This window comes from Engystomops pustulosus, chromosome 3 (assembly GCF_040894005.1).
Source record: "Engystomops pustulosus chromosome 3, aEngPut4.maternal, whole genome shotgun sequence".
Taxonomy (NCBI): domain Eukaryota; kingdom Metazoa; phylum Chordata; class Amphibia; order Anura; family Leptodactylidae; genus Engystomops; species Engystomops pustulosus.
In genome coordinates this window covers 89,154,882-89,181,431 of record NC_092413.1, presented here as the reverse complement: position 1 = coordinate 89,181,431, position 26,550 = coordinate 89,154,882, and the positions used below count along the sequence as shown (strand labels likewise).

Here is a 26,550-nt window from a genome sequence, read left to right as displayed (position 1 = left end):
GGTACCTTCTAGAGTCTAAAGTTTTGCTAATGAGAAGCAGTATATAGGGATTACAGATCTTAAAAAGGGATTTGAAAGAAGTATACATATTTTTCCACCAATTTTGAAAGAACCTTCAGTAGTGTTCATGCAATGATTTGTTTCTCTCTCACTGATATCTAGTTTAGTCTATGCCTGGGATTTGATGAAAATAAGAAGTATGAACATTGCACTGACAAATAAGGCTGATGCAATTATAACTTAAGGGCAGAAATCATTTAAACACATAAAAACGACAGGGTTGGCAAGGAGAAAGGCATATATTATTCTCTCACACAATTCAGGCAACTTATTTTCTTTGTCAACTTGACCTCTTATTATGATTGACTTTAGGGCAGAGCGGCTGAAACAAAGCAAGTGTTGGTTACATATGACTTCACCCATTGTGAGTATTTAAAGGAGCTTATATATACATCATGTTAAATATAAACAGAGCAAGATAGAGGTGATATTTATAGTGGGGGAAATAGTGCACATTTTATTAAACAGGGAAACTGTCTTCAGTGGTTTATCAAGGGTTTACTCTGATCATACTTGTATTATTGCAAAATGGCATCAGTAAAAACATCAGTAAAAGTATCAGTAAAAATTAAATATTACCCTCAAAAGAAAAAACTGTTTTTACACAAATCTGTAGAATTCTGAATGAATAATAATTTTTTTCAGAATCTTTGATTTTATCTTTTAAAGGACAAGTACCACCACGATGAAGGATTGTAAACCAAGCACACTGACATACTGGTGTATTCCCCCTCTGGCAGAATCCACTTCTTTTAACTTCTTATGCCTTTGTTTTCATAGAAAAAGCTTTAAAATTATTGAAATGAACCTGAGGGGCTCCAGGATCAATTAATAGCTATGGAGCCCGGAGCCCCTCAAACTTGCTTGCATCATTTTTAAAGCTTTTTTTTGCAAGAACATGAGCATAAGGAGTCAAAAACAAAGTGGATCCTGCCATAGGGGGCACACACCAGTATGTCAGTGTGCTTGGTTCACAATATTTCATCCTGGTGGTAGATTTCCTTTAAAGATAAACCAGTTTCTTCCAACGTATTGCTTTGTTATGTCCTACTGATCACTCTAGCACTATGTGCGCAGTGAGTAGGGCTGTGGAGTTGGTAAGTCAAACCACCGACTCTTCAACTTCCCTAAAAAAAACTAGAAATCTAACTATTAAGGTTTTCACTAACATCCTAAGCCCTAAATTACCTTTTGATAATTCTATCACTTGAACCTGAACTACACTTTCTCTAAAGAATATGCTAATTTTTGGCAGAGGCAACTGGGGTGTAGAGAAGCCTCCCTAGGCTGTGGGAGCAAAGGTGACTCCACACCCAGTAGCCTCTGCTAAAAATTAGCATATTAATTAGAGAAGGTGTAGTTCAGGTTAGAAAGTGTTATAGAATTAGCAAAAGGTAATTTAGGGCTTAGTAGGTTTTTACTAACATCCTATCAGATCTACCTTAATGGGTAGATTCCTGATGGTAGGTCTTCTTTTAACATGCCCCATGTATTTCAGATTCGGAATCGGAGTTAGGGACATTGAAGAGTCAGAGGTTTGGCTTAGCAACTGCACAGGTAAGTAGATTCCTGATGATAGTATTCCTTTAAGGGATAAATGTATGGTAAGAATAGGCTTTTTATCACCATTATGATACAATAACCAAGTAGATCTATGGTAGCCCGCTTATCTAGGAAATGTTTTTTTCCTTTAGAGGAGACATCTTTGCTTAGAGATCCTATGGAAAAGAAATCATATTTCATCCTAAAGAGAGCATATACTTCCTCTGCCAACATCCTGCAAGGTTGCATTTTAGACTGGAGGTTGGTCAAGCAAAGTTTTTGTCCTCATGGCAACAATAAATTTAAAGGACGCTTATTCTCACCATGTTCCAAATTATTAAGCTAATAATATTTATCTCAGATTTTCTGAAAATGGTTGATGCAAATGACAGTCAGTATAATAAAAGTCATCACCCGTTAGAGTGTACCTCGATTTTTATTGATCAAGCCTCCCAATGATAACCTATCAAAATTATGATGCACAAAAGAGTTTCAAAACATTTTATAGGTTGTAAAGGACTGAAAATGGTAATTTGTTGAATTTGCATTATTAGGAAGTCATATTCACTGAAATCAAAACATATTTTAATCCAAAACATACTAACAGGAAAAGTTACGTGTTAACATAGGACCCTTCTTTGATATCACCTTCACAATTCTTGCATCAATTGAACTTGTGAGTTTTTGGATATTCTATACTTGAATTTCTTTGCATGATGTCAGAATCACCTCCAAGAGCTGCGGTTTTGATGTGAACTGCCTCCCACCCTCATAGATCTTTTGCTTGATGATACTCCAAAGGTTCTCTATAGGGTTGAGGTCAGGGGAAGATGGTGGACACTTACACAGAGGTATTCTATGCAGCATGAGATGCATGGTCATGCATGGAGATGATTTTGCTCTGGAAGGCACAATTCTTCTTTTTGTACCATGGAAGGTAATTTTTACACGTTTAGGAACCGTAAAGGGGCCTACCCACTCACCCCATGATTCTGGCCCAAAATATGACTCCACCACCTCCTTGCTGACATTGCAGCTTTGTTTTTCAGTTTTTTGCATTTCCCCATCTTCCACAAGTCATATATTTTTGGAATTTTCAGTTTGCAGAGTCATATGAGGGCATTTTATCCGTGGGACAATTATTCTTCTTAGAGGCAGCATTTAATATTCTTTGACATGTACTGGATTCTAGAAACAAGTTTGGGTATACCTATATGTATCACCCAAAACTTTTTCATCACCGTCAGTCCGGCACCCATTTTTCACCAGAGGAATATTGAAAAAAAACATTTGCACCCAAATCAAAAAAATGCTGACTCCAGGAATAATTGAGGGCAATCCCCAGATGCATCTGATCCTCATTCGAAAGGCAGATCTTTAGCACTTTGTAAGCGACTGCTGCAGAATTTGCTAACCAAATGATTTATTTATAGCCATATGATTTATTTTTATACTGTGACGCCTTAATTAAATATTTATGGTTGCCCTCCTATTGAATTAATTTTCTATATAAAACACCCACAAGTAATAAGAAATATATAGTGCTTATTAATTGTGTATATAAAATGGTCCCCTTTTTTTCATATAATATTCCATAATGTGGGTCTGCTTTCAAATGAAACTGTGCTTCTTAATAAAATTCACTTATGGAGCTAGTATTTTCTGTGTGTATTGTATGGGAGACATCACGGCGGCTAGTATCAATCTGCCAGCTCTTTTCCAACTGAAGTTTAGGGATTCAGCCTACTGAAGGAAACTGCTAATAACTTCAGATTAGAAATCATATAATGCCCAGAAAATATTTTTTAATGTGCTTACGTTGTTTGCTGAAAGGATGGGTCCACTTCAGACATACAACTATTCTTTTAAGTATACTCCTAAATATCTGTCAATTAAAGGTTAATGTTTGTTACTACACTAATGGTCCAGTAAATGTATGAAACCAGGGCTCATTAAATGCAACTTTACAGCTTAAACCTATGATCTAATTTTTTTTAACATTCTCAATGTTTGTGTCACATTGCCATCTAGTGCTGAAAAAAGATAAAAATAACCCACAACAGTTTGCTTCCGTTACTAGTGTGTGGACCATTATAATGGTGTGGTTCTTATAGCTTATAATACAGCCCATTTTATTATTAATTTGTTCCATATATGAATTCCATTCCACAATTATCATAAAACTACACATATATTTTGCCATCATTATTTCCATATGACCCAATAATAACCAGAGTTTGGCCATGTATGTAAAGAACATCTACCATCAATATTAAAGAGTTTTTAAAAATATGCAATAAGCTCAATCTTACGTCACCTGTATTTTAGCCGTTAGCCGTATTATAGTACCGCCTGCTCCCACCCGAAGAGCTTGGAGAGAGGTGGCGTCAGCTCTCCAAGCTTTTTGGGTGGGACTGACAGTGCAGACCTGCATAAATTAAAATACGGCTAACAGTTTAAACGGCTATAAGTCACCTGACTTATACCTGAGCGCCTCCTGATAAACAGCATATTTTAAATAACTTTCTTCAATATTGTGTAATAATATAAGTTCTTCATATCTACCATCAGTCCTTCAACATTCTGCTTTCCTTCCTCTATTATTTCAGTGCTGAGCCCTATCTGCAAAGTAGAATGGTACAGCTTATGGATCAGTAACATGTAAAGAATCTATGGGCTAAAAAATGGCATCTGTCACAACCCCTGGCATTGTGTAAGCAACGGAATTACATATATGTATTTGGTTAGGACACAGGTGGCTCCATAGAAAAAAAAAAATAGGTCTAATAATGGAAACAGATTTTATTCCCTTCACTTTCCATGCAGTTAAAATAAAAAACAATTCTGTTGTTGCTCACATTTTTCACAAGCCAAATTCAAAGATCATTCACAAATGTGTCTAAATCTGTGTACGCAACGCTGTGAATTGTTAACAATGCATGTAAATTTTCTTCTGCATCCTTGTGGATTTTTACATCATTATTTCCCTTTTTTGCGGCAGTAAAAATGGGCATCACCTGTATGTAACCCATATGCTTAAGCTAATGAGCCGGATACATACACAAAAAAAAAAAAAAAAGCATGTAAGTGCATGGCTTGCGACACAATTTTAAAGTTGTGCCGAATCAGCCGGATCGTCCCATGGCCCGCCCACCAATATCTGTCGAATGAAAGCCGGCGCTGATGTGCCAAAATCCGTTCGTGTGCAACACAATCCCCTTCTAAATCCCTGTCCCCTGGCGCGACCCCAGAAAACGTTGGAAAACCCAACGGAAATGCGGCCGTGGGACCCTTTGTAAATAAGCCCCATACATTTATCTAAAACGACTGGTAACATACACCAGGTATTTTGCATTGTTTAGAGTTGAAACAATGTGCAATTGGGACAAATTGCTTCTGTTTCAATGGCTCTGTGATGTTACTATATAGTGATAGGAACTGGAACGCACAGTCTTATCCCAATCCAAACATGCTCAATAGGTGACACATCCAGGAAGTATCAAGGTTATTTAAGAATTGAGGTTTTCCGCTTCAAGGAATTGTGTACAGCAACATGGGGCTAGGCATTATCATGCTGCAACATGAGGTGGTGATCTTGAATAAATGGCACAACATTGGGCCTCAGGATCTTTGTATTTAGCTCAAGAGAAATGGGAGCAAAATCAAGTGTTTTGTGTTTATAGTTTTTTTTTAAGTGTACATTGTTATTTATTCCTAGATCATGTCGTAAAGAAATTACAAGAAAAAAAAAACGTGCACAGAGGATAGGGATATATAATGGAATGGCAGGAGTGACATGCCTGAAGAGAGCACCATTTTTGTCATTAGAGAGAGCCTACTCCACTCATGAAATAAACATGTTGGAGTAAACTTCTAAACACATATTTCGGCAAAAAAATTATAATATCTATACATATAGATAAACACACGTTTAGATTTCCAAAATATTATTTAATAGGTCAAGGTATTAATAAATTCCAGAGTCTAAGAACTACACATTGACCATATATTCTGGCCTCCTTATTTACAATGCAGGACGAGTACATAGGATATTGCAATCTCAGCCATAACTATTAGTACCAGATCCTAAAGCAGAGGTCATATAGATAAATACTATTCATGTTATCTGCACAGTGTGCAATGTAATATCTGTTTGTTCTTCAATAAAGTCCTGCAACAAACGTCTGGTGAATGAAATTTTCACACTAAATTGCTGGAGCATAGCATTTTCTTGATGTTGTAGTGTCCTGCACACTACCTATATGTGCACGTGGAGCTTTTGTCTGTCAATAAAACTTCTTTTCAATATCTCATGATAACTTGAGTCCTTGAAGGTTCCGCTTTAAATTCAGTTGCTCCTTCTCCTGTCTGCTCTTCTCCATTTTAAAGGCCTGTTTATTGGCCTTCTTCTCCACTCTTCGTTCCTGGAGGGAATACAAAAAAAAAAAATAAAAAAAAGGGGAAAAGATAGAGTTTACCACCTCTACAGCAAATAAAACTGCAAAGACTGCAAAAAAACCTAACAAAAATACTAAATACAGTTATGACAAGGTTCTGCTTTGGGAAATATTACAAAGCACTAATTTAATAATTTTAGTCATCGTGGATCAGACATCCGCTTTCCTGTCAGTAGGATTAAACCCAGATAGCATTTTTCCGGTGTCCACTGCCTTGATCTACATCTAAGCTTATGTAAAACATCATTTATACTATGTTCTGTGTTACTTGTGCTGCTTCACCTGGTATCTGTTCTCTAATGTAACTGTCTGACAATTTGGCTTTGCACTCGCTCTGTATTTTATTGTTAAGATTAGAACTTTAAAATTATGATGAGTGTCAAAGATTATTTTATGTTTTCCACTCAAAGAATATATTAAATGTATTGAACAAGGACAAAGAAAAGATTTAACAGTAAATGTAATCTGATACCAAGAGCTATGACCAACATCCTACAAAAGCTAATTTATCTGCCAATAATTTTCCAATAAAGACAAGTGGTTTACAAAGTTTGTGTGCAGTTAGATCCTTAAAACATAAGGGATGAGGTGCTGACCTTGCGTTCTTCCTTTATTGCTTGTTTCCTTGATTTTCGTTCCTCTGTGGATTCGTGTTTGCTTCGTGGCTGGGTTGACACCTTGGGCAAGTCTCCACCATTAATCATTTCCATTCGTTCTACTTGCTTTGCTGTAAGCCCTCTTTCAGGAAGGACTCCCAGTGGGATGCCAGTTTTGACAGATACTATTATGGTCTTTGCCTAACAACACATATGTAAACATTTCTTTATGTAAAGCACTTATGCTTGCCCGTCATACAGCCATGGGTGTAAAGTTTTTAATAATAATGATAAATTTAAAAAAGTTACCTTTGGTGGATCCTTGATGAGTTGAGGGTGATTATACAGATTTGAATACGTGCCTGTTAGGGGACAATAAACAAACAGTTACCATATGAAATCTTGCAACTAAAGAGTCTACCAAGCCCAGAAAAAAAACGGTAAATGTTACATCAATGTGCCTGTTTTTACTGTATCAGTGCGTCAAAATCGACCCACAGATGCAACTGCCGCTGCAGTTTGGCACAAAGGACTAAAAATAAAAGAAGTGTATACATACTCAAGATAGATTCACAGTCCCACTTTTCCTTGGGCTCTTCTATAACAATAGTCTGCATTTCTTCCTCCTCCTCCTCTGCCTCTTCATCTTCCTCGATTAAACCCAACTCAGGTGCATGCTCCAGGGCGTTCAGTTTCACACATCTGCAGAAACAACAATGTATTTCACTTATTACAAATATTCTGGTGCTCCTCATACCTTGCATTATTACTCTAAGTATAAAAGACAAAGGGAAACACTCATTAAAAAAAAGTCATTAAGTCAAAGAAAACCTTGGGTCATATTTTTTTATTGTACTCTACACTGCCATCTACATAACATTGGTGTAATAAACCATGAGCGACACACCCTATAGTAAAACTGATGAAAATTTTTTTACGGGTCACAGTAGAAAGGATGTGGTTATACAAATAACATAGAACAAATCCATGTAATGGTAATTTGGTGAAATGGACAATCTGATATAAACACAATGGGGCAGATTTAACCAGTCACAGCTCAGCTTTCATTTTACCATTGCTCACGAATATTTAAAAGGGGAGCTGTGATTGGATGCCATGGGCAACTAGAAATATTCTGACTTTCAGACAGCTTGATAAATGTGCCCCAATATATCTAACTTACTCTTTAGCCTTCTCCTTGAAGTAGTCTTCTACAACATCCTGAAGGCGGTTGCTATCTACACGGATGAATCCTTCCAGTTCTGTGTTATCTAAGGCACCAATTTCATCATCGTCAAATTGCTCGTAAAACTGTTAAACAGTGAAAACAACATTATAAGACCTTATTCATAAACCACAGAGAGGACACACACCAATCGTGATTATCAATGCGTTTTGGGTTTTTTTGCGTAAATTCCTCCATTGATTTTTGATGTATTATGTCCTATACTTGTCAGTGAAGAAACACAGACACCTGAATGCACAAATTAAAATCTAAAGGACAGTATATTAGTGAAAACCAAATGTGTGAGAAACACATTATAGACCATAAGCCATATTACGCAGCCAGTGCATTTTGTACCTTTTCAAAGCGCTCATCCAGTAATGTAAGCTGCTCATTTCTTCGCATGACAGAGGAAGACATAGAATACTGGGAGAAGCGACTCTTTGTCTCTTCTTGCATGAACATAAACTCTTTCATGGAACCATCTCCTCCTTCACCACCTTCTTCTGAAAAAGGACCATCTGAGTCAAAGTCGCCCTCTTCGCTTCCATCTTCCTCGGTGTCAACATCTTCCCATTCGTTATCTCCTCCATATTCATTTCTATAGTTGAAAATTCAGTTATTTCTATTCCACACAACGCAGATCAAACACCAATCTATCATTATATAGTTTATGTGAAACATTATAAACATAGATAACAATACCTGTCAATGGTGGTCGGATCATTTGCATGTAATATGAAGTCATCATCTAGCTGGTTATCAGGGTTTTCAAAATCAAAATCATCGTCCAAAGCTGCCACAATATCGGGATCCAAGTCTAGACATAGACCTACAAAGAAATACAGGTCAGACTTTCCATGCTGGAGTCACATTAACCATAATTAATGAACAGAGAGCCTAAGCCAGTGGGATTTAAAGGATTTTTCCATTAGTATTAAGAACCTTTCCATAGAACAGGCATATATAATGAATGACTCTGGGGTTGTTCTTAAAGATCCTAAGGATGGCAGGTCCTGGAAATAATAGAATGCCGCAAGGATTCTTAGTCTTTCACTTGTTATTCATTTGGAGGTATAATGGGAATTATGGAGGTGGAGGAGATTAGGGGTTCAAAGTATTCAAATAAAAAAAATAATACATTTAAAAAATGTATTAGTCCCAAGATGTGTGATAAATGCGGAAGCAGTTTTTTATATAAAGACCAGGGTGGGTGTGACACGTGTCGCACTGATATGTGGCGTCTTTGCATTTGCCATTTTTGGAGAAGTCAAAGTATCTCTTCTGGAGGTGACTTTTTTTTGCAGTGGGGGGCACTATTCCAAGAACGTGCTGCCCAGGAACAATTCTGCAGACAGCAGTAGCAGAGGTAGAACTTTCTCCTACCTCTGCCGCATCGTCACCAAAGGGAAGACATTTATTTATCTTTTCCTGGTATTCCAGGTATGTTCCCTGGTGACCAGTGCTCCTAAAGATGATAGTGGAGTTGTACAATGCTATTTGGATAAAATATACTGCCAGCTTTTTGTACCATATCATACATTTCCGCATGGCATTGCACGCTTTGAGCATCTGGTCAGACATGTCCACTGCCCCCATAAATTTATTAGAATGCTAAATGCTTAGTGGACGTGCTCTTCTGCAGACAGGGACAAAAGAGCTTCTGGCATCATGAATGGTTGACCCTAAATTTTAAAAGAGGACCCCATCACTGTGTAGTGCCTTGCTCTCCCCAACCAGTCTGATTCTTGCAGACTGACCCTCAAACCAGTGGGGTTTTTTTTCTCAGCCAGCAACTGAAACAAGGGCACACTTGTGTACCAATTATGTGTACACATGGTACCCCTGGTCAAACACTGGAAGCAGGAGGTCCCACACCATCTTCCCTGGTATTGTTAAGGGTGGTGGACAATCGGGGGGTTGAATTTAACTGTCCCTTCCCTCATAAATACGAAATGTGTGAGTGTAGCCTGTTTCTCACACATTTTAATGCCATATCTGGCAAATATTGCCCAAGCTTTAAAATGCCTAAAATGCACCAGGGACTCCTCCACTGCAATCTCTCTTTATGGGGTGTATAAGGAAGAGAATTTTTGGCTTAAAAATTTTATCAATGGACGAATCTTATACAGTCTGTCAAAACTGGGGTCATTGGGTCAGTGAGAATTATCTGAAAAATGTAACAATTTTTGGATGGCCTCAAAGCGAGCCCTGGGCTACGTTGATCCATACAAGGGGGTATGAAGTAATAAATCTGTAGACCAATAGTCCCTTTCTTCACTTTCTTCTCTAGTGGTTGGATACCATCTAAATTGCCTGGCATAAAAAGAATTGGGGTTGATTTCTAAAAATTGCTGGGCATATAAGTTGGTTTGCTTAACAATTAAGTGCAGCAGGTCATCTTAAAAAATAATTTGAAATGGCCAATTTCAGATAACCCTGCTGTTTGTACTTGGGCTCCTGGAACAGCAGTAAAGTCAAGTACTTGGGGGACATAGGAGGCTGTGAGAAACCTGTTACTTTCTGGAGGTGCAGGTAAAACTTGATTTATGACCTTCCGAACCCTGCGAGGAGGTTCTTTACTATTAGAGCAAATTCTGAGCCTCCCTCACCCGCCGATTCTGTATCTGAGTATAACATGGACAAAATGACACAGAACATATAGTGCTGAAGAGGCATATTCTTACTCACTTTATGTGGAGTGACACTAACTGCTGCTGGTAGACACGAATGAACGCTCACTGTTCAAAACTGTTCGTCTTTTTTTTTAAACTGATCACAGAGGGGCCAGCTGTGATCAAGTGGTTAAAATTAAAAAAAAAAAAAAAAAAAAAAAAAAATCACAGGTTCCGTTCTCTTCACTTTACAACACTGAGTGAGGAGAAAGTAGCCTGTAGCCCTCCTCTTGCCACATGATCGCTGTCTGATTGGCCGTTGTGTACACAACAGACAGAGTGATCAGCAGAAAGGGACCACTTCGATAGGTCCCTTGATGGTTGCTAGGTTACTGGCTGCGGTGGCCAACGCCGCGATCGCAACTTTGTGTCACTGTCACCTGTGACACTTTAAAGTTGTCAGGTAACTCTACGTCAAGGTGCGGGAAGGGGTAAAAGTAACGTTAGGGATAAGCGGTTTATACGCGGTGTAACACAGCAGTTAAGTTTGAGAAGCTATGGGCCCCTTGGCTTGATGAACCAGGACTAGTGTCTGGTACTTTATTGAGGGACAGAACTGGATTGGGGGGGAAGTGGGTTTAATGTATAATGCATATATAACTGTAACGTTGAGTCATCTGTCATGTACCATTATCTCATTGATGACCTCTCTTCTGATCTTTTCACCCTGCGTGGTGAATATGTTATTTCACATTGTATAACATCTGTAACCCGTGTGTAAAGGCTGGTGGGGGGTGGGGAGGGAGTTTTGAGTATGCTTTGTTTGTTTATGAAAAACCTTAATAAAAAATATCTGATTTTGAAAAAAAAGTAACGTTAGGGATAAATACCTCGTGGTGCCGCTTTATTTAAAAGCCCAACATCTTCCTCAAATTCTGATGCAAAGACTGAAGACGGCAAGTTTATAGAAGGACCCTATAAAGTAAGCAGATTATTTGAATGTAAATCTTTATATGAAAATAACTCTGGCATAATTATTTTATTATTTTCAGATTCTGTAGACAAGACATTGTCCTTGTGACAACTACCTGTCGCTAGTGACACTATGCACATGTATAGTAACAGTGACCAGGGATCAATAACCCTCTGACATGTCAGCGAGATGTTTGAAGGGGAAGCTTTGCACACAAAGAGTTACACTGTATCTGCCTATTATATGACTTGTTTATAACATTGTATTGCAGTTTTCCCACTCTGAAGGCTCAGATTTTCAGTTGAACCAGTGAGTGGAGACTAGCAGCTATGAAGTCTCCCACAGACAGCACATGAAGATAAAGAGAAGACTCTGCAGCATGAATACAAACTGAGCAGCAGTGATTAAAGCACAGATCGTGTAGCTGCAGCCGCATTCCTGAATACATTGCTTTGTCCCCATCACTGCAACCTCCTTAGCATTTCTCCTTTCCAAGTTTGTCTAAGAAGACCAAGAAGGGTTCAGGAGAGATTAGAGAGTGAACAGCTTGGGGAGATGTAAGTATGTGGAGAAATTGAAGAAAAAGAATTTTTCTCAGATAACCCCTTAATGACCAGGCCCTTTTTTGGTTTTGCATTTTCATTTTTCACTCCCCACCTTCAAAAATCCTTAACTTATTTTATTTTTCCATGTAAGGAGCTGTATGAGGGCTTGTTTTCTGTGTAACACATTGCACTTCATAGTGACGGTATTTAATATGCTATGCTGTGTACTTGGAAGTGGGAAGAAAATGTCAAATTAAGTCAAAAAATGCATTTGCGCCTTTTTGTTGTGGGCTTGGATTTTACTGCTTTCACTGTGCGCCCCAAATGACATGTCGACTTTATTCTTCTGGTCGGTATGATCACGGGGATATAAAATTTTTAATCTGTATATTTTCAAAATCACAAAAAAAGTCATTTTGGCGTTATTTTTCGTTACAGCGCAGAAAAAAAAAACATGCATTATATTTTGATAGAACAGACATTTTGGGATGCACCGATACCTAACATTTTTACTGTTTCAATTTATTTCAGTTCTAGGGAAAGGGGGGTGATTTGAAATTTTTTTATTATTTCTTTTTAAATATTTTTCAGACCCCCTACGGTCCTCTAACCCTAGGTTGTCTGATCGCACAGGGGTATTCCCACGAAGACAAGTTTCTTATATGTACTCAGGATAAGAAAATTATAACAGTGAATTAGAGAATGCAGAATTTCACAGATATAAGTCCAACCTGTCTCTATCAGTCCTGCTGTTCAGTTGCCCCTAGACACAACCCTGTAATTTCTGACTTGTCTGTCTGTCTCTGTTGTTTGCCTGTAGCCATGCCCCCTGCACGATGCTCAGAAACACTCACTGATCACAACCTGCCAGGAGATTGTGAGGAAAGAGGCTACAAACTAAAAGGAGATAAGTGATCTGGGGAAAGGAGGAGGCATGCACATGTCTGTGAGATGTAGCAGTGCTCACAGTGTAAAAGTCTGTCAGCTTATGTGTAATAGGCATCATGCGTCTCTAATTTGTCTCATCTCGCTTTCTATGTGTCAGTGTGTTAATAGACAAGCCAGATGAAAGTGTAACCTGATAATGTTTGCCACCCCACAGAACTAGATGGATAATACAGTAATAAAACTGAGTAATGTTGTAAAGTAAGGGGTTAAAATGATCTTTATTGCGTTAACATCACTAGGGGATTGAGAATTTTCTTTTGTGGGAAAACCACTTTAAGTAATTTTATAGTTACAGTGGATCAGTTAGTACTGGACTAAAAAGTTAGACTGCAACAATGTGGAACTTTATACCAACTGGCAACACCATAATAAGACATATTGGACAAGTCGATGGGATTTACCATGGAATGGCTCATTTTAATATCTAAAGCTGTAAGATGCTCATCATACTTTGTTACAGCAGCTGTTATTATGGAATCCATTGAATGCATTGTATGCTTGATAAGTAGCAATAAGAAAATGTATCCATATATTGCATCAATAACAGTCCCAGCTTGCATAGAGAGCATACCTGGAGAGATTCAGCCACCTCCTCTACTATCCCATCCTCTGTCACAATGATCCGGCTTGGTGCCCGAGGCCTTTCAGAAGGAACAAGTTCGACAGGTCCTGTTTCTTTAAGGTGTTGCAAATAATTGTAGTCATCATCGAAGAAGACCCCATACTGCCTCTGCTCTGCTTTCCTCTTTTCTGTCTCTACCTGTTAGAAAAAAGGACAAAAATACATTAATTTGTGTATTCGCGTAACTAAAAACTGCCCACTGGGCAACCCATTTCCTTATTCACCTGTGAGAAAAATTTAAAAATTACCTTCATATCCAAAATCATAGACTGGGAAATTCAAAGAAAGTAAAACTCCTATGCTAGTGTATTTGACCAGTTAATTGCTTTGGGGATATAAAGGGATATGGTCTATAAAATTTTCATTATACTTTGATACAGTTAAAATGGTGACTCAAACTCTCCAATGAGGGCACCAGTGAAGAACTTGCAACGCATGTGTGATATGTGACTTATTCAGATGCACTAATGAAGACTGCCTATCAACTAGACTGGTAAGTCAACACTTGCATAAGACACATGCTTCTGAATTCAGGAAAGTCTTAAGATGGTTCCATTTGTGCAAGAACTGGCCCATAAGCTAATGGTTTAAAGTTGTTGCTCAATGAAACCAACCCTCTATGTACAGGGTGAAAGGTATGATAAATAATGGAGGGTCCATCTCTTCATGGTAGCTGCTGCTTAATGGCTGGCAGGCTGTGGTCATATGAGGCTACAATCACAGAGTATCTGAGCTATGGGTGACTCACGTCATCAGCTTGGAGGTCAGTCATGTGTCCTGAAGATATCCTTCTCTGCATGGAAGTCAATTGTAACACATTTTTGTAATGAAACATAAAGCTAAAGCACAATACCTTGTCAGCAGGTAATAAGACCCTCTGAGGAGCCGTCTCATCAGCAGCTAGCGGATCCCTTTGACTTCTGTGAACCAGGTGGAAGGTCACCGCTTTCTTCTTTTCTATGAAGGGTTTCTTCTTTCTGTGAGGCTGTAATAAAAAGGAAAGCAAATATATACATCACACAAAAATCATCTCATCCACACACATTACACAATCATCTCCTCCATGAGCTATGATAAAAAGTAAAGCAAATATATACATCACACATAAATTATCTCCTCCATGGGCTGTGATGTCCCAGCTGACACTCTGTATAGCAATAGAGGCTAGCGCTGACAGGGGGCCACCGCCCCAGGTAAATGGTACTTTATTATGTTTTTTTTTACAATGGTACAAAAATTAACCCCAAGCACAGACACCCGAGCACGGAGATACAACTTTTCGGATCACACTGCTTGGGACTGTTAAGGGTTATTAACTCTTTCACTTGTGGTGTTTAAAACACAATTGAAGTGCAACATGAATGGGGCTCAGCACAATCACATATTCATGAAACAAATCAGTGTTTTGCACGGTTTTCCTAATTACATGTATTTCAGTGAGAACTTGTATGCAGTCGCCAAGCACCTCAGTGTTGTGTTAGAATTGCAATTCAAGACTCAGTTCAAACGCAACGAGCGACCCGATACTACACATGGAGGTGAATGCCACCACATTTTACATGCCAGGCGGTGAGTGACCACAGGAGTAGACTGCCCGTAAGGTCAGGCTGGTACCACTATCACGTCTGGTATAACCCTGTATATACAGGATTACTGGTATCAGGATGAGCTAGCGGGTACCAGGAAGTCCGCCCGGCAGCCAGCACATGCAGCTAATACCTACCATAATGTCCTATGTAATCACCGCCGGATATCAGTCAGCGCCACTGGTTACCATCCAGCACCGTACGTCTCCTCGCCATGCACGCCGCTACAAACCAGGAGGAGACAGGACCTTTGCTGATGTCACGGACATGCGACTAGACACATGTTAGAGAAACACTGGATCCTAAGCAAAAAGGACCTATGATGATGTCATGAGCATGTGACCAGTCATCTGACGTGTGACGCTCTTCCGCTGCTCAAGGACCTTTGATGAAGTCACGATCAGATGATCAGTTACTTGTGTAAGGAGAGAGACATATGACGTGATAGAGGAGGACTGTGAGCATTGTACATTATATAGCAGAGCTGTGTGTACTATACAATATATAGCAGTACTGTGTGTATGAGGGATGCATGCTGCAGAGCTGTGCGTACTGTACAGTATATAGCAGTACTGTGTGTATGAGGGATGCATGCTGCAGAGCTGTATGTACTATACAGTATATAGCAGTACTGTGTGTATGAGGGATGCATGCTGCAGAGCTGTATGTACTATTCAGTATATAGCAGTACTGTGTGTATGAGGGATGCATGCTGCAGAGCTGTATGTACTATACAGTATATAGCAGTACTGTGTGTATGAGGGATGCATGCTGCAGAGCTGTATGTACTATACAGTATATAGCAGTACTGTGTGTATGAGGGATGCATGCTGCAGAGCTGTGTGTATGAGGGATGTATGCTGCAGAGCTGTATGTACTATACAGTATATAGCAGTACTGTGTGTATGAGGGATGCGTGCTGCAGTGCTGTATGTACTATACAGTATATAGCAGTACTGTGTTTCTGAGGGATGCATGCTGCAGAGCTGTATGTACTATACAGTATATAACAGTACTGTGTGTATGAGGGATGCATGCTGCAGAGCTGTATGTACTATACAGTATATAGCAGTACTGTGTGTATGAGGGATGCATACTCCAGGGCTGTATGTACTATACAGTATATGGCAGTACTGTGTGTATGAGGGATGTATTCTGCAGAGCTTTGTGCACTATAGAGTATATAGCAGTACTCTGTGTATGAGGGATGTATTCTGCAGAGCTTTGTGCACTATAGAGTATATAGCAGTACTGTGTGCATGATGGATGTATGCTGCAGAGCTGTGTACAGTATATAGCAGTATGTGTGTATGAGGGATGCATGCTACCGAGCTGTGTGTACTATACAGCATATAGCAGTATGTGTGTATGAGGGATGCATGCTGCCGAGCTGTGTGTACTATACAGTATATAGCAGTATGTGTGTATGAGGGATGCATGCTGCCGAGCTGTGTGTACTATACAATATATAGCAGTACTTTGTGTATGAGGGATGCATGCTGCAGAGCTGTGTGTACTATACAGTATATAGCAATACTTTGTGTATGAGGGATGCATGCTGCCGAGCTGTATGTACTATACAGTATATAGCAGTATGTGTGTATGAGGGATGCATGCTGCCGAGCTGTGTGTACTATACAATATATAGCAGTACTTTGTGTATGAGGGATGCATGCTGCAGAGCTGTGTGTACTATACAGTATATAGCAATACTTTGTGTATGAGGGATGCATGCTGCCGAGCTGTATGTACTATACAGTATATAGCAGTATGTGTGTATGAGGGATGCATGCTGCAGAGCTGTGTGTACTATACAGTATATAGCAGTATGTGTATATGAGGGATGCATGCTGCCGAGCTGTGTGTACTATACAGTATATAGCAGTACTTTGTATATGAGGGATGCATGCTGCAGAGTTGTGTGCACAGTACAGTATATAGCAATGTTGTGTGTATGAGAGATGCATTAGAAATTTTATTAGTGAAGGGAGGCCACTGCTGGACATGTTATTAGTGAAGGGAGGCCACTGTTGGACATGTTGTTAGTGAGGAAGGCTGCTGCTGGACATGTTATTAGTAAGGGGAGGTCACTGCTGGACATGTTGTTAGTGAAGGGAGGCCGCTGCTGGGACATGCAGCTAGTGAAGGGAGGCCGCTGCTGGACATGTTGTTAGCGAAGGGAGGCCTCTTCTGGGCATTTTATAAGTGAAGGGAGGCCACTGCTGGACATGTTATTAGTGAAGGGAGGCCGTTGGTGGACATGTTATTAGTGAGGGGAGGCCGTTGGTGGACATGTTATTAGTGAGGGGAGGCCGTTGGTGGACATGTTATTAGTGAGGGGAGGCCACTGCTGGACATGTTATTAGTGATGGGAGGCCACTGCTGGACATGTTATTAGTGAAGGGAGGCCACTGCTGGACATGCTATTAGTGAAGGGAGGCCACTGTTGGACATGTTATTAGTGAGGAAGGCTGCTGCTGGACATGTTATTAGTGAAGGGAGGCCACTGCTGGCCATTTTATTAGTGAAGGGAGGTCACTGCTGGACATGTTATTAGAGAAGGGAGGTCACTGCTGGACATGCTATTAGTGAAGGGAGGCCACTGTTGGACATGTTATTAGTGAGGAAGGCTGCTGCTGGACATGTTATTAGTGAATGGAGGCCACTGCTGGCCATTTTATTAGTGAAGGGAGGCCACTGCTGGACATGCTATTAGTGAAGGGAGGCCACTGTTGGACATGTTATTAGTGAGGAAGGCTGCTGCTGGACATGTTATTAGTGAAGGGAGGCCACTGCTGGCCATTTTATTAGTGAAGGGAGGTCACTGCTGGACATGTTATTAGAGAAGGGAGGTCACTGCTGGACATGCTATTAGTGAAGGGAGGCCACTGTTGGACATGTTATTAGTGAGGAAGGCTGCTGCTGGACATGTTATTAGTGAATGGAGGCCACTGCTGGCCATTTTATTAGTGAAGGGAGGCCACTGCTGGACATGCTATTAGTGAAGGGAGGCCACTGTTGGACATGTTATTAGTGAGGAAGGCTGCTGCTGGACATGTTATTAGTGAAGGGAGGCCACTGCTGGCCATTTTATTAGTGAAGGGAGGTCACTGCTGGACATGTTATTAGAGAAGGGAGGTCACTGCTGGACATGCTATTAGTGAAGGGAGGCCACTGTTGGACATGTTATTAGTGAGGAAGGCTGCTGCTGGACATGTTATTAGTGAATGGAGGCCACTGCTGGCCATTTTATTAGTGAAGGGAGGTCACTGCTGGACATGTTGTTACCGAAGGGAGGCCTCTTCTGGGCATTTTATAAGTCAAGGAAGGTCGCTGCTGGGCATTTTTTAGTGAGGAGAGGCCACTGCTGGGCATTTTATTAGTTAAGGGAGACTGCAGGGCATTTTATTAGTGAAGGGAGGCCGTTGGTGGACATGTTATTAATGAAGGGAGGCCGTTGGTGGACATGTTATTAGTGAAGGGAGGCCGTTGGTGGACATGTTATTAGTGAGGGGAGGCTGCTGCTGGACATGTTATTAGTGAAGGGTGGCCGCTGCTGGACATGCTATTAGTAAAGGGGAGGCTGCTGCTGGACATGTTATTAGTGAAGGGTCGCCGCTGCTGGACATGTTATTAGTGAAGGGAGGCCACTGCTGGGACATTTTATTAGTGATAGGAGGCCACTTCTGGACATGTTATTAGAAAAGGGAGGTCACTGCTGGACATGTTATTAGTGAAGGGGGCCGCTGCTGGACATGTTATTAGAGAAGGGAGGTCACTGCTGGGACATTTTATTAGTGATAGGAAGGCCGCTGCTGGGCATTTTTTTACCGACTAGTCTCTAATCTCCCTTTCATTTCCAAATTCTGGAAAGCCTGATTTACTCTTGACTAACCTGTTATCTCTCAGCTAACTCCTTCCTTGACCCCCTACAATCTGGTTTTCATACTATACACTACACTGAAACTGCTCATACTAAAGTCCCCAATGGTCTCCTCACTGCTAAATCTAAAGGTGACCATTCTCTCCTCATTCTCCTGGATCTCTTGTCAGTGTTTGATACTGTGGACCACCAGCTCCTTCACATGATGCATGACCGCACTTTCAGTGTCTCCTTTTCTGGATCTTTCTCTTCATCTTCTTCTCAGTGTCGGGGTTCCTCAGGGCTCAGTCCTAGATCCTTTTCTCTTCTCCCTCTATACTGCCCCCATCGGACAAACCATACGGAGATTTGGTTTCCAGTATCATCTTTATGCTGATGATACCCAGCTATATACTTCTGCACGTAACATCACCCCTGCCTTAATCCAGAACACTAGTGACTGTCTCTCTGCTGTCTCTAACATCATGTCCTCTCTCTTTTTGAAACTTAATCTATCTAAGACTGAACTTCTTACCTTTCTACCATCTCCTAAACAACCAAACCATGACCTCTCCATCTCAGTCAGTTGGATCACTATAGCCCCGAGGCTGCAGGCCCGCTGTCTTGGGGTTGTGCTGGACTCCGACCTCTACTGCACCATATATTCAATCTCGCCACATGCATCTCGGAAACATCTCCAGAATCTGCCCATTTATCACAATTGTAACCTGTTAAGTGCTAATTGTTGCTCTGATACACTCTTGACAAGACTACTGTAACTCCCTATTAATCGGTCTTCCACCCACTAAACTCTCTCCTCTGCAATCTATTCTTAATGCAGCAGTCAGATTCGTCTTTCAGAACACATACAACACTGATGCCTCCCATCTGTGCCATCACTGCACTTGCTGCATCCATAAAAGCTCTGCATAATGCTGCACCTCCCTATCTTTCTTCTCTCATCATAGTCTATCGCTCAACCCGTGCTCTTAGATCTGCCAGTTATATTACATGAATCTCTACCTAAATTTGAACCTCTCGTACACGTCGCCAGGACTTCTCCCGAGCTGAACCAATTCTCTGGAATGCCCTTCCCCGATCTTATTAATAAGCATCTCCAAAGTTTCAAACGTGCCCTTACAACCCATCTTTTTAGGCAACTGCCTAACTGCCTTAGCTAACTGCATGCTTCCCTGCAGTCACTTTCACCTTGAATATGTATATAAGATGGGAGCTGAAGGAAGGTTCAAGCAGCAGAATTTCTATTTATTAAATTATTTTATACTGTTCCCTTATAAAGAATCATTGGACCATTATACAAGCTCTTATATCTCGTGTCACCTCCTTCATAGACTGTAAGCTCTTGCGAGCAGGGCCCTCACTCCTATTGTTCTATATAACTGTTTTTACTCTGTAATGTAATATTATATTTGTATATGTGCCCTATGATTTGTAAAACGCTGCCCCATTTGATAGCGTTATGGTCAGATGAAACCAAAATCGAACTTTATGGCCACAATGCCAAACGATATGTTTGGCGTAAAAGCAACACAGCTCATCACCCTGAACACACCATCCCCACTGTCAAACATAGTGGTGGCAGCATCACGGTTTGGCCCTGCTTTTTTTGGGCCAGCAGGGACAGGGCAGATGGATGGAGCCCAATACAGGACTGGAAGAAAACCTGTTGGAGTCTGCAAAAGACCTGAGAATGGGACAGAGAGGGCTCTAGTTCTATCCCCTTAATAACCTTTAGTAATCTCACATGGCATATCTGAACATGGCTACTCCGGTTATCTATACTGACACATATACAACTATACTGATCTTGTACTAATCCCATTTCCAGGTTTCCAACCCCCCTGTAACCTCCTGTTTTCTCTCTTTTTTTGATTGATACAGTAGCTGGCTATGTATTATACCAAACTCAGTGAATTCCCCCTGCGAAGGGTAGGTGTTTTGCTGTGACCTATTGTAAGGCACCATTCTGTTTTCCTTCCATAAAATTTTGTTTAAACTAAAAAAAAAAACACTTAATAAGATGTAAAAATACTACTTACAGTTTCCATTAGGCCGCTGCTCCCACGGGCCTCCTGGTTCTTTGTTCACAGATTGTCAGTATGTGACTATTGCAGCCATCAGTGTCCCAAATCACCATGTGCCAGATAAAATGGCTGTTCTGTCAGTAATTATATCAGCAGTAAGGTAAGATAGATTAAACTATTTTGGATTGTTTTTTTTTAAGCTATTGCTTTAATATCTTTTTATTTGCATTACTGTAGGCATTTTAATAGCTGGTTACTTCCCGTGTGTTTAACCTATAAGTGAACTTTCCAAACTATTTTTATTACCTGAACTGAAATATGGAATGTAAGAAATCCGTACAAGTCAGTGAATAGATTTTATCCAGTCCTGTCACATTTCTTTGTTTTCTTTAGAGCTGGTAATGGTAATTTGTTAATGTCATCTGACGTTTCGATGTTACTAGAAATTCTGTAAACATTCATTTAGAATTTGACATAAAACAAAGTCAAAATCTACAAAAAAAAAAGATTTATCAATACTACAGGCGGTCCCCTACTTAAGGACACCTGACTTACAGACGACCCATAGTTAAAGACGGACCACTCTGCCCACTGTGACCTCTGGTGAAGCTTTCTGAATGTTTTACTATAGTCCCCGGCTGCAATGACCTGCTTTAAGGTGACTGTAATGAAGCTTTATTGATTATCCTTGGTTACAGCAAAAATTTTTGAAACTCCAACTGTCACTGGGACAAAAAAAATGACAATTTTTTTTTTGTCTGGATCTACCATTATAAAATATACAGTTCCGACTTACATACAAATTCAACTTAAGAACAAACCTACGGACCCTATCTTGTATGTACCCCGGGGACTGTCTGTATTTATATACTAAGGCCCCATGCACAAACTTGTGTCCGAGTCTAGTCTTTGTGTCGCTAGCTAACAGCCAAAACAAACGGTCACATGCATGAGGCCTACGACCGCTAGCCCACAAGCAAGTGCATTCAGATAAAAACTCATGCGCTGGAGGGTTTTCCCACCCCAAACCTCATATCACGGGACTGAATTTCTGTAGTAGTTTTTGTTGCATCAAGTATATGAAATTTATAAAGAATAAATCCCATCTACTTTACTGCTAATTTAAACTGCCTGAGTGTGCGTGGTAGACCTAGGTTATCCTTGTCCTTACTAAATGATGCCAGTCTCCTTTAAATTTTACAAATAGGTGAGATTTTACAATTTTGTTCATGGTCTCAAAAAGAACTGCTTTAAGTCATCTAGTTACTGGTAAAAGCAGTAGTGAATTATAATATAGGCGGATGAGGAGTACTTTGGGCCCAAGCATTGTAGTGGGCCCATGGCTGCCCAAACCATCTACCACATTTTATACTGAGATGGCCCTTAACCCAATAAATCTTTATACAACTTTTTTCTGCACTCAATACACATGTGCCCATTTCGGGACCTATGACAATTTTTTTGTAGTTTTTCCGATTTAAAGTAGTAAAACTGAATAAACTTTTACCCAAATATGTTATAAATATGTACAGCAACAATCCATCCCCCTTTCCCTAAGTCCAGCTACAGATGCACAGGGTGCATGTACTGCAGCAATTTTGCAGACTAAGCTGCAGCTCCTTGTACATTCTGCCTTCCGCTGACCGGCTGGAGGGGGCACACTTTACCCATTACAGATACGTCACACGTCGGCTGCGGGTGTATGGAGAGGGCTCATGGACTTAACCCCCTCCATACAAGGTGGGTGTTTGATAAATATTGCAGTAAACACCTACTGGTAACACCCTTCTGCAAAGTTGCCAGTGGCATTGAGATACTGGTGGCGCCATTTTGGATTTGATCGCCGCCCCGTTTGAAGTCATCAGGGGGCGGCAATTTATTGCCATGAAAGCCTTATGTCATACAAAGACCCTAGGCTGTTTCATTTTACACCATCAATAAGAATGTGCACATTGTAATAGAAGATGTGAAAAAATACTCATATACTGCCAATCAATCAATTAGACAACCTACGGTTAAAGTACCCTACGGAGTCTGAAATATATTTAAAGAACAAAAACGTTAAAAAAATTAAATTAAAAAAACTTCATATCTTCCCCTTTTCCCTAGAACTGATATAAATAAACAACAAAATCATAAAATGTTAAGTATCGCCGAGTCCCAAAATGTCCAATCTTCCAAAATGTGATAACTGTTATTACCGGCGTCTAACTCTGTAACGGAAAATAACACCCAAAGTTGAATTGTACAGGAGTATTTCATTTTTGTAATTGTATGAAAACACTTTTCTTGTATCATATTAAATCTCCCCTTTATATGTATATGGGAAGAAAACCGTGGCGTTCCAGACCCCTGAAGGGTACGCAAGGTCACTTAATTAACCTTTTTAGACACAAAGTACAAATGCAAAAACACTATATACACAGTGAAATACAATGGGTAATGCACAAATGTGCATCAATAAACCAGGGTACACATTTGCCATTACTCTCATGAAATGACCATATAATCCTCCCAACCAAAGATCAAAGAACCATAGGCCAAAGACAAAGTCTTATTGTATAAAATATATATTGTTTTATTGATCAAAATTTATTAACATACAAATATGTGGATACTACAGGAAGAGGAACGCAAAAATCATATAGAACACCAGACAGTGTGTCCATACAGTCATGCAAGTACAGTTACTTGAGGTGCAGGATACAAGACACAAAAATCAATGCACACTATCAAGATGCCAGCTAATAAGGCCGCAGATATAACAATAAGTATAATGTTTATAAGATAATGCAAGCCAGTAACAATATACCTACATAAGTAGAGGGTGAAAAAGTCATAACACACTGCCTGGCGTCCACCCTGATATGCGTTTCAACCGCACAGGTCTTTATCAAAGGGTGATAAAGACTTGATAAAGACCTGTGCGGTTGAAACGCGTGTCAGGGTGGACGCCAGGCAGTGTGTTATGACTTTCACCCTCTACATGTGTAGGTATATTGTTACTGGCTTGCATTATGTTATAAACATTATACTTATTGTTATATCTGTGGCCTTATCAGTTGGCATATTGATGGTGTGCACTGTGCACTTTATGTACTTATGTATTTTTCTGTCTTGTATCCTGCACCTCATGTAACTGTACTTATACGACTATATGGACACACTGCCTGCTGTTCTATCAGTTTTTGCGTTCCTTTTTAGACAGGAAACAGGAAAGGATTTACAGTTGTACATGCAACTTCTGGATATGGCATAACAATAAATCACAACCCTGAAAAGCTATAAAACCTCTTTCACTGGCCTCAGTGAAACAGAACCTTATTAACACAATTAAGATGCCACCAGTTCTCCTTTAATATAATCCCAGTCCGTATGGGGATTATATAGGGTGAGGAACCAACTCAGTAGCATGTATATAACCGAGACACGGATGTTGTGGTTCCTGGATCAAGATAAAAGAGCAACACAGGTTACATTTTATATTTAATTGCCTTAAGGGCACACTGGACAAACAGTATACACTATATATACATACACACACACACACACACACACACACACAGTAAAGCAGAGTACAAATACACAGGTAAAACTACAAGTATCAACAATCCTTATGTTAGTTAGCTTATGGGTTGAGCCTAATGGAACCTTAGATCTTTCTTCTGCACTTGATGGTGTTCTGATTATATCAGGTGCAGACACACCTTTGCACACTCCCAGGAGGGCTCATAGGTCCCTCCTACCTGGTATTAAGTCCAGAACCTTGGAGAAATCATAGCTTCTCAAGGGGAAGTCATAGGGTCAGAGTTCTGGTATCATTTGTGAATCCCTGAATTCAGGTGAATCCCTGGATCGCAATTGATACCAAACCTGACCCATATTTACATCTCTGGAGCCACGGGTGCTAGAGCCTTGGAAATTGGGACACTGATCACCTGATGATAACAAATCCAAAAATGTAGTTCCCCTTTGACCGAGATTGACCATAATTCCATAACGAACATATTGGTCCGAAAGTTCAATGAATCATAGTCTCCTGTTTAACCCCTTATCACCGACACTAGTTTTCAGCTCAATGACCAGACTCGATTTTTCAAATCTGACATGTCTCACGATAATTGGTTATAACTTCAGAACACTTTAACATATCCTGGTGATTTTGAGAATGTTTTCTCGTGACACATTGTACTTCATGTTAGTTATAAAATTTAAGTGATAAGTTTTGCAATTCGTTCTGAAAAAAAGTGAAAATTTGGCAAAAGTTTGCAAAAATTCTTCATTTTCCAAGTTTGAAATGTTCTGGTTTCCAGACAGGAAGTAAAACTACCCAAAAAGTTTGATAATTAACATTTACAGAATATCTGCTTTATGTTGGGATGATATTTTATGCTTCCGGTCATTTTTCTAGGATGTTATGAGGTGCAGAACTTTAGGTGCGATTTTTCTTATTTTCATGAAAATTGCCAAAACTCACATTTTGAGGGACAACTCCGCTTCCAAGTGACTTTGAAAGGCCTAAATAATAGTAAAACCCCATAAATTACCCCACTATAGAAAGTTCACCCCTCAACATATGTAAAACAACTTCTATTAAGTCTATTAACCCTTTAAGTGTTTCACATGGGTTAAAAAATATGGACCTGCGATTTAGAAACTATGGAATTTTTTTGGAAATACATTCATTTAGGCCAAAACTGACATTTTCAGAATAAATTAAATGATGAAACGCACTGCAACGCTTGATGCCCAATTCCTCCCGAGTGTACTGATACCACATATGTGGTGGTAAACTGCTGTACGGGCGCACGGCCGAGCATAGAATGAATGGAGGCGCCATCCACAGCAGATTTGTATTGTCACATTGTACGACCTATAAATTTTAATTTTTTTTGCTAATGCGATCATATGAGGGCTTATTTTTTATGGGATGAGATACAATGTATAAATAATTTATTTTGGGAGTCTAAAGCTTATTCATGAGATTTTATTAACTATTTCAAGGGGGACACAAACAAAATCATCAATTTTTATTTTGGATTGTGAGCATTTCCCCCCCCCCCCCCCCGCTCACCGTAACGTAAAAATAATATTTTATCTTTATTCTCTGGTTCACTACGATTGCGGTGATACCTCATTTATATAGTTTTTCTTATTTTGCTCAATTTTCCTGAGCAAAACCAATATTGGAGAAAATCGCATTGTTTTTACTATTGACAACTTTTCAGGGCCATAACTTCTGTATTTTTCTGTTGTCAGACCTGGTTGAGGGCTTATTTTTTGCGAAAACAGTTGTTCTTTTCAGTCGTATCATATTAGGCACCGTAACTTTTTTTGATCACTTTTTAGAACATTTTTTGTGATGGTGTTTGATGAAAAATTGTATATTATGGGAAGTTTTTCGAGTTTTTTTTTTTACGTAGTTCACCGAGCGGGTTCAATATTGATTTAGATTTATTGTACAGATTAATACG

At 39.8% G+C, this 26,550-nt stretch overlaps 1 protein-coding gene and 1 long non-coding RNA gene across 2 annotated transcripts in view; one reads left to right on the top strand and one right to left on the bottom strand.

The window, feature by feature from the left end:
* Window positions 1-13,109, top strand: part of LOC140121598 (uncharacterized) — a 30,073-nt gene extending 16,964 nt beyond the window's left edge. The window contains exons 3-4 of the long non-coding RNA XR_011854135.1: window positions 11,740-12,025; window positions 12,834-13,109. This is a non-coding gene — a long non-coding RNA (uncharacterized lncRNA). The remainder of the gene's footprint in view (window positions 1-11,739; window positions 12,026-12,833) is intronic.
* On the bottom strand, window positions 5,533-15,526 carry LTV1 (LTV1 ribosome biogenesis factor). The gene is made up of 11 exons (XM_072141366.1): window positions 15,307-15,526; window positions 14,437-14,568; window positions 13,533-13,721; window positions 11,386-11,470; window positions 8,586-8,712; window positions 8,238-8,481; window positions 7,839-7,966; window positions 7,215-7,357; window positions 6,965-7,017; window positions 6,656-6,856; window positions 5,533-6,026 (listed from the first exon to the last, which is right to left on the bottom strand). The coding sequence occupies exons 1-11, from the start codon at window positions 15,307-15,309 to the stop codon at window positions 5,913-5,915; spliced, it is 1,419 nt and encodes a 472-aa protein (XP_071997467.1). The 5' UTR covers window positions 15,310-15,526; the 3' UTR covers window positions 5,533-5,912.
* Between the last annotated feature and the right edge of the window lie 11,024 nt (window positions 15,527-26,550).

What these genes read in the sequence shown, in the direction of transcription:
- LTV1 (XM_072141366.1), bottom strand. An exon ending in TTCAAGGAGAAGGCTAAAGA is followed by an intron (nt 7,358 to 7,838) that starts GTAAGTTAGATA and finishes TTGTTTCTGCAG; the next exon opens with ATGTGTGAAACTGAACGCCC. An exon ending in CAATAAAGGAAGAACGCAAG is followed by an intron (nt 6,027 to 6,655) that starts GTCAGCACCTCA and finishes TATTCCCTCCAG; the next exon opens with GAACGAAGAGTGGAGAAGAA.